Genomic DNA, 9,594 nt, shown 5'->3' with positions numbered 1-9,594 from the left:
ATATATATATATATATATATATATATATATATGTGTGTGTGTGTAATGTAAAATACTAATAAAAAAAATTCTAAGAATGATGAATTCTCATTGAAAAACTAATGAAGGATGAATGAAATATGGATGAAAATAAAAATAGTATTATAAATTAATATAAAAATTATCAAAAATTTTAGCATAACTTGTAGTATTAACTATTAAAAAAAAAACTTTAATATTATCAAGTTCCATTAAAAAACAGTATATATATACTGTTATTCATTATAATAAATATATTATAAGTAAATCATTTCCTATAACAAATCCCTCAAAAATATAAAATTTATATTTATATTCTTTCTTTCCCAGTATGAAAAATGTCAGGAAATCTGCTAGAGGTCCCAAAATTCGAAACAAAACGCAAATTCTCGATACCAGTCTGCATAGGGTCACTTCTACCTGAACCTGGGTCCAGCCTGACCGCAAGACGGAGGTAAATTTTCCAAAAATAAAGGAAATAATAGTAATATAAATAACAGGAATTAGAGGTTTTGAAATTTGGGGTCACTTGTGAATATTGTAGCATTTTTAGAAAATTCCAGGTTGATGTAGATCAGTGATTCCAAGGGTCTAATAACACAGTCTACTCTAAAATCACTAAAATTGTTTTTGTTAAATGTTTATGTCTATAACTAGTCATCACGATTCGTTAATGGGGTGGAAATTACAATTCACAATAGAAAATAAACTCCTAATATACAAGACAATTATTAAACCAATATGGTCCTACGGCTTACAATTATGGGGTGCGGCCAGTAAATCGAACATAACTATTCTTCAAAGGTTCCAAAATAAGATTTTGAAAGAAATCGTTAACGCTCTCAAATATGTTCCCAATTGGTTGATACATCAAGATCTCAGAATTTCCAACTAAAGAAGAAGAAATTAGTCTTTACTGCTGCAGATACAAAGCTCGTCTAAGTCGTCATAAATGAATTAGATTATGAATTTACCACAAAGGCGTCTCAAAAAAAGAATCTGCTATGATTTACTACTATGCATTTATTTATCATATCTCTTGTAACTTTTTAAACCATTCGATTAATATGAATGTGGTGAAAGATAAATTTGTTCACAATTAACATCAGCGAAAACGAATTACCTTGAAATTAAAAATAAACTTGTTAATATCTATTTTTTATTATTATTTCAAAACCAATTAATTAATGTTTAAATATGTATTTGAATCATTACTTCAAATGTTTAATACTAAATATTAGTACAAGCAAAAATTAAAAAAAAAATCGATTTGGGATGAATAGGATGTCCAAGGCAAAGTGTAAGAGGTCCAACGACACAAGTTTGGGAACCTATGATGTACATATTTAGTTATTAGACAATATTCTACATTTAATTCTGTGCAAATTTGTCTCACACACCATTCATATTAATCGAATGGTTTAAAAGTTGCAAGAGATATTGTAAATATTTTTTTTTTTTCAGATTGAGTAATGTGAGTGATGCAGTCACCAGAAAATTATCGACAACCATTGGTTTGGGTTGGAGAAACCACACGATACCTACACAGACCATAATTGATCAGGTAATTAACTAACAAAATTAATTAATTAGCCCCAATCAGTCCACTGTACTGGGAATAGAACAGAAACTATAGACTCTGCAAACCTTATGTATTTCTTTATTATATCTCTTGTAACTTTCAAACTAATCGATTAATGTGAATGAGGAATAAGACAAATTTGTGCAAAATTAAATGATGTACAATTTTGTCTAACAACTAAAACAACCAGCAACTACTCGGTATACTCAAATTTCAAGAGAACATTAATAATGGTCCTAGCAAATCACAATTTGCACTTGCACTTATATCAGCTCTATTTTTTTAAAACCATTCAATTAGTATGTTTGATGCAACTAATAAATGTGTTCAGAATTAAATAATGTACAAAATTTTTCAACATCAAAAGTCTCTATACCAATTCAGTATACCCCAAAGAAGCCTAAATAAAGACTTGCTGTTAAAATTTTCATTCAATGTACTCTTTTTGATTGCGTTTCTGTAACTTTTAAACCATTCGATTAATATGGATGTGGTAAAAGATAAACTTGTACACAATTGAATACTGTAACAACAAAATACCCTAGAGCAACTCAGTCTACTCTATAATCACTAAAATTGTTGTTGTTATATTTTAACGTCCATCATCATAATAGATAGACAACTCTATGGATTTATTTATCGTATATCTCTTGTAACCTTCAAAGTTCCAACCATTCAATTAATATGACCTAAAACCTATTCGAACAACAAAAGACCCTAAGGCAACTCAGTACACTCCAAAATCACTATCAAAAATAGTTATGTCTATATCTAGTGTTTAACATGATTAACAAATCTATGCATTTATTTATTGAATCTCTTGTAACTTTTACAATATTCAATTAATAAGTATGTGGCGAGAGACAAATTTGCACATAATTAAATAACCTACAAATTACTGTAACAACAAAAGACACTAGAGCAAATCAGTCTACTCTAAAATCACTAAAATTGTTATTGTTATGTTTATGTCTATATATCTAGTCATCATGATTGGAAAATCTATGCATTTATTTATTACATCTCTTGTAACTTTTAAACCATTTGATTGATATCAATGATGTTGAAGCAAATTTGTACAAAATTAAACTTGAAAAATTTAAATCTGCAACATTGTCTAACACCAAAAGTCCCTACAACAACTCGGTATACTCATAAATCCGTCTTTTATTCCAGGGAAGACATTTAGCTGTCCGCTATGTATTAGGTCGAACCCGTCGCAGTGGTTCTCGAGCTGTGCGCCGTGTTGCTCTTCAACGTTTGAGGAACACTGATATAAGCCAACAGGACAATTCGGAGAAAAATAGTCAAGAGATCTCTGCTGTTACAGCTAAAGTTTATCCGATATTGTTAGCAGTCAGTATTAATTATTATAAAATAAGTTGTAAACTAAGTTTGAGAACCTTAGAGCAAGAGCATAAAATTCCAGAAATTAGATAATAATAATCGATGTAATCAATAAGAATTTCAATTTAACAACTTTTCAGTAATTTTATAGGATAAATAGTTTAAATTCCATGAAAGCTTTCCATGTAGTCCGAACCTAACATAACGTTTTCTCATACATTTTTCCTAAGGCTTGGATATGCATGGTAAGCGTTATTTTCAATACTTTTTATTACAAATACATTAAATTAGTTTTATTGTTATGTAAGTAAATAAACTAGATGTAAGTGACATTTTAGCATATTGCAAGTTACATTAACTATATGCATGAACAAACAATATAATCAAATCAAAAGATTGCACTTTTCGTAAGCCTATAATATTTTAGAATGTTAGTTTGTAAATTACTTCTGTCTAATTAGTATGTTGTATTTGTTCTTACAAATACTTTAATCAATTTCTATGTCAAACGATTCAGAATGACTTGAAGCATAAAATTAACAATACAAACTGGTGAGAACATGAACTTCTCCTTGGGGAAGTTTATAAATTATTTCTGTCTAATTAGTATAATATTTTAGGATCTTTTTTTGTAAATTATTTAGGTCTAATTAGTGGTTGTATTTTTTCTTACAAATACTTTATCCAAATTCGATGTCAAACAATTCAGAATGACGAATAATAATATATCAAACGATCAAACTGACTAGAACATAAACTTCTCCTTGGGAATTTTAATAAATTATTTCTGTCTATTTTTTTTTTTTTGCAGATAGGTTTAGAAATGGAACGATCTCATCCAAGTGTCTACACACATATAACCAGACAAGCCTGCATGACTCCAATGTTGACTTCCAATGATGCACCAGCCACCATTTTGTGTAATGTCTCACGAGGAATTTTCAAACAGGGAATAACTTGGCCAAAGGTAAAAAAAATACCACACCAACTGGTTATCAAAACCAAAAACTGGTTTGCAAAAAGGACTAACTGATGATCCTTTATAAATTAGAAAAACTGGTCAACATCTTTTATCTACCATCCAATTTTGCAAACCTCTGATTGATGATCCAATGATCCAATTTGAGTACATGATACTTTAGATTGTCTGCAAATAATAAACTAAAGATTTTTCACTCACAAAGTGAACATCCAGACAATTTCAAAAGCCGCATCAAGGAACAACCAAACCAACTTGTCAAATAACTATGCCACAACACTACCAGGGCAACATTGAAAAATAAATAAATGTTACATGATCATATGCCAATTTTCAAAATCTCTGGTAATGGTTAGAAAATTTGGAATAAAATGAAATTATGAAATTTTGGAACTCCATCAGTCTATTTTTGACAATGACCAGACTTTTAAAGCCTTTTCTACAATTTTTAGGATAAAAATTCTTTTAAATAAGCAACAAAATTACTCAATTATTAAACAAAAACTGTTTTAGAACAAATATAGTACTACCATAAAAATATTCTAAAAATTACTGAAAGTGGTCCTTTAATTTTCAGATAGTGTCCCTGTTTTGTATTTGTGGAGGCCTAGCCGTAGACTGTCTTCAACAATCCAAAGCAGATGCCCTACCAAGACTTATCGAAGCCTTTGGTGAAATTGTAGAATACGAACTAATCATTTGGATAAACGCTCACGGAGGATGGGTAAGTTATAAAATCATGTGTAAAAGTGACGCCAACCAGTGTTTATCCAAAATTATCACTGAATTATTAAGAATTTTAATTAAAAAAAAAAATAATTGGAATTTTAAATCAATTTACAATTTGTTATAACCTTGAGTTCTTTAGAAATTTATAAATTTGTACATTTTGATTGATATTGATTGGAAAATTATAATATGTTTATTATGCCCACTCAGTAGTGCTACTGGGTGGGTTGCTGTTCTGTATAGCAGGGTCACTTGCAGAAGACACTCGTAGGGTTAACATGTACCCATTTATGTTAATTATAATTTTAATATATTAAAAAATTAATTAATTAATATAAATATATATATATATATATATAAATATAAATATATATATGTTATTATTTAAGGGCAATACATCAATTTCAAACATTCATATAGTTTGTATAAATTTTTATTTTAATCCATACGTTTCACTATATAATTTTATTTCATCATCAGTGGTCTGAAAAATTTATACAAACTATATAAATCTTTGAAATTGATGTATTGCCCTTGACAACATATATATCAACATCAACAATGTATCCTGAATGATAAAATATTAATTTAGAAATATGAACAGACTTTTTTTGCACTAATCTATTAAATAATATTCATTTTACAAACGTTTCGAGACTAAATTTGTCTCATCATCAGGGTATTATAATTTAAAATTTAAAATATGAATATCTAAAATAGCATTATGTATAGTTCTTGATAAATGCTTGTGCCATATGAATTGATGACTGACTGACTGAGTCAATTTGGTGAGTCATGCAATATCAAAATTAAAAAAAAAAAAAACTGACCACTCAGAATGCATTGTTTATATATATATATATATATATATATATACATATTAAAATATAATTAATTATAATATACCACTCACCATTTCAGATGGGGCTCTGCAACAAGTATCAGCAGCACGAAGTCGAAGAATCATCACTCACCTATATAACAACAATATTAATAGGATTAATAAGTGTCCTAATATTAGTTTATATTCTAATTAGAACTATTTTTAATATAACTGTACCATTTGTTATAAATAATTAATATTAAATTAGAATTGTACTGAATAAAAATTAATTGTAAGTAAATTAAATCAATGTAATTAATAATTAATAATTGTAATTATAATGTAATGATAATTGTAATTATCATATTTATAATTAAAATGTAATATTTGTAATTGTTATTATAATAATAAATCTAAGTTAATATAAGCTGTCTCGATAAAGATTTAAAGTCAAATATGTGTATTTAACTGAGTTCGTACTTGTGTAATAAATTATTATAAACTAAAATAGAGTTTTAGCTATTCATTAATAAATTTATAAATCAAAAAAAAACTTAACATAGTAACAACATATAGATTTTTTTTCAATACACATTATCCGAAGACTCCTTAAGTCGTATATATATATACAGGAGCCCCCTTATATATAAAACTCAATATTAAAAAGAGCCCCTATACTAATAATTATGTATTAAAAATTGTATACTGATGGAGTGATGGCTTAAAATTAAATGATTACGATTGCACAATCTTCAGAAACTGAAAATAACTGTTTTTGTCAATGTACATTAATTTAAGACTCCAAAAATAATTTCAGTATTTAAGAGCCCCCCTACATATAAAATTCAATATTAAAAAAAGCCCCCTACTAATAGTTATGTATTGATTTGGAAATTGTATATTGATAGGTTAAAAAAAAAAATGATTACGATTGCACAATCTTCAGAAACTAAAAATTACTGTTTTTGTCAATGTACATTGATTTAAAAATCCAAAAACAGTATCTGATTTAGGAGCCCCCCTACATATAAGATCGACAAAATAAATGGTTGCATAATCTTCATCAACTAAAAACTTAAGCAGATATTATTATACAGTAACAATAAATTACTGCTTTTGTCAACCTATATTGATTCAAGACTCCAAAAATAGTATCTGTATTCAAGAGCCCCCCTACGTATAATAAAAAAAAACAAATACGATTGCAAATTATCTTCAGCAACTAAAAACTTAAGCAAATCTTATTATACAGTAACAAATTACTGTTTCTGTCAATCTACATTGATTGAGTCTTAACAAGAACAGTATCTGTATAAAATAGCCCCCCTATGAATAATTTTCTATGCTGATGGCTTGAAAAAATGAATTGAATCTTTATCGACTCAAAACTTTTAAGCAGAAGTTGCTATACAGTAATAATATATTCTGCATTTTTGAATATACATCACCTAAAGTCTCCAAAAATTGTATTTGTATTTCATTACAGCCCCCCTGTGAATAAATCTGTATTGAATTCTAAATTTTTCGTATAAATAATCATCTTCGATCAAAACTTTCAAGCAAAATTCGGTAAACAGTAACAATATGCTGTTATTCTTAACATACATTAACTGAAGACTCCTTAAATTGTATATCTGTAGTACTAGAGCCTCCCTGTGAATAAATCTATATTAAATTCTACATTTTTTGGGATAGTAATCTTCATCAACCAATACCTAATTAAGTTTTGAGCAAAATTTATTATACAACAATAATATTTGAAAATAAATATCAACTGAAGACTCTAAAATCATAGCTCTATATTATTAGAGCCCCCCTACTAGTGATAATTATGTATTCGTTTGAAAATTGTATACTGGATGTCTTAAAAATAAATGAATACAGTTGCAGAATCTCCATTGAGTCAAAACATAAGCAAATATAAGCAATTAAACAAATAATACTCCAATAAAAATAGTATCTCTATAAATGAGCCCCCCTATGAGGAATTGTTTATTGAATTCAATATTTTTTGTATATTGATGGCTCAAAAAAGTAAGTATGGTTGCAAAACTTACATATACTCAAAACGTTTAAGGAATATTTACTTCACAGTAATATACACGTTTTCTTCAACGTACATCAACTAAAGACTTCAAATATATATGATTCCAAAAATGAGCCCCCTTTATATTTTTAATTATATACTTTTTGCATAGATAATCTTTATCAATCAAAACTTTTAAGAAAAATTTACTACATAAGAACAGTAATGTTGTATTGTTGAACATATATCAACAGAATTCTGTTTGAAGACTCCAACAATCGTATTTGTATATTTTTAGAGCCCCCATACTAATATTAAATCTGAATTCATTTGAAAATTGTATAAAAATTAATTATTATGGTTGCAGAATCTTCATCGACTAAAAACTTAAGCAAATCTTATTGCACATTAACAACAAATTACTGTTTTTGTCAATATACATTAACTGAAGACTCCATAAATATTATCTGTATATTAGAGCCCCCATACGAATAATTTTGTAAGCTGATGGCTTGAAACAACAAATTGAAACTTTATCAAAACAAACTTGAACAAAATTTAGTACACAGTAATAATAATACTAAATTTTGCAATATATATTAACTGAAGACTCTGAATATTGTATATAAGTTGCCATAAATCATAAATGTGTTCTATTGGAGCTCCCACATATAATTAAGTATAAACTGAACTAAAATAAAGTGACTTAGCAGTCTCGATAAGATTCAGAATCTTCATCAACTCAAAAGTATGATAGATAATGTATTATAAAATAATAATACTTACTATATTTTTCACTGAACAACTGGAGACTTCAAAAACAGTAGCAGTACATCAGGGAGCCCCCTTGTGTAGTGCATTCTGCATTTACTGCATGCATGTTTATAACCTACATTTGAAAATACAAAATTATTCATTATGAAACAATGATTTTTGCAAAAAAGTTATTAAATACATAAAGGGTGTCATTAACAAGTTGATTTAGCTAATGGGGCTCCATATATGGATATATCAACCTGTAAATTAGTGCATTTGGAGCCTTTTACAAACACGAGCACATGGGTATAAAATACAGAAATTTACTACACAGTAGCTGCAATTTTCTATAATAATCAACTGAAGACTCCAAAAATAGTATGTATACCATCAGAGGCCTTTTACAAAAAAAATCTATATACAAAAGGCCTAAAAAAATCAATCGAGTCTTCATCGACTCAAAACTTGTGGGCAGAATTTACAATGCATTAACAATACTTACTATATTTTTCACAATACATCAACTGGAGACTTCAAAAACAGTAGCAGTACACCAGAGAGCCCCCTTGTGTAGTGCGTTCTGTATTTACAACATGCACGTTTATAACCTACAATTGAAAATACAAAATTATTAATTATGAAACAATGATTTTTGCAAAAAAGTAATTAAATACATAAAGGGTATAATTAACAAGTTGATTTAAACAATAGGGCTACGTATTAAGCTTTAAATTAGGGTATTTGGAGCCTTTTGCAAGCACGAGCACATGGGTATAAAATACAGCAATTTACTGCCCAGTAGCTGCATTTTTCTATATAAATCAACTGAAGACTCCAAAAACAGTATGTATATATCATTAGAGCCTTTGTACAAAAAATTACATGTACTTTGTATACAGAAGGCCTAAAAAAAATCCATCGAGTCTTCATCGACTCAAAACTTGTGGGCAGAATTTACAATGCAGTAACAATACTTACTATATTTTTCACAATACATCAACTGGAGACTGCAGAAATCATAAGAGTACATCAGAGAGCCCCCTTGTGTAGTGCTTTATGTATTTACCGCATGCACATTTATAACCTCCAATCTAAATATACAAAAAATATATTATAAAACGATGATTTTTGCAACAAAACGATCGAATACATAAAGGGTACAATTAACAAGTTGATTTAGCTAATGGGGCTCCATATCAACCCGTAAATTAGTGTATTTGGAGCCTTTTGCAAACACGTGCACGTGCTCAAAAAACACAGAAATTTGATAAAAATACATAGTTTTTATCGGATTTTTTGTATAAAACATATACTTACCACTAATAGTAACACAT

At 28.1% G+C, this 9,594-nt stretch overlaps 1 protein-coding gene across 1 annotated transcript; it reads left to right on the top strand.

The window, feature by feature from the left end:
- The first annotated feature begins 356 nt into the window (after positions 1-356).
- Positions 357-7,999, top strand: LOC113363024. Its single transcript, XM_026605515.1, has 7 exons — positions 357-472; positions 1,483-1,582; positions 2,777-2,956; positions 3,759-3,914; positions 4,504-4,650; positions 5,577-5,661; positions 7,872-7,999. The coding sequence occupies exons 1-7, from the start codon at positions 357-359 to the stop codon at positions 7,997-7,999; spliced, it is 912 nt and encodes a 303-aa protein (XP_026461300.1).
- Positions 8,000-9,594: the final 1,595 nt, after the last annotated feature.

This window comes from Ctenocephalides felis, unplaced genomic scaffold, assembly GCF_003426905.1.
Source record: "Ctenocephalides felis isolate EL2017-DRISC unplaced genomic scaffold, ASM342690v1 CF-g0.4_SCAFFOLD_00845, whole genome shotgun sequence".
NCBI lineage: Eukaryota > Metazoa > Arthropoda > Insecta > Siphonaptera > Pulicidae > Ctenocephalides > Ctenocephalides felis.
Note: the sequence above shows the minus strand (reverse complement) of the source record. Positions and strands in the feature narration are given on the sequence as shown.

Coding starts and splice junctions, on each gene's coding strand:
- LOC113363024 (XM_026605515.1), top strand. CDS start 357: ATGTCAGGAAATCTGCTAGAGGTCCCAAAATTCGAAACAAAACGCAAA. Junction 3,915..4,503: donor AGGGAATAACTTGGCCAAAG/GTAAAAAAAATA, acceptor TTTAATTTTCAG/ATAGTGTCCCTGTTTTGTAT. Junction 5,662..7,871: donor AATATTAATAGGATTAATAA/GTGTCCTAATAT, acceptor TTATGGTTGCAG/AATCTTCATCGACTAAAAAC.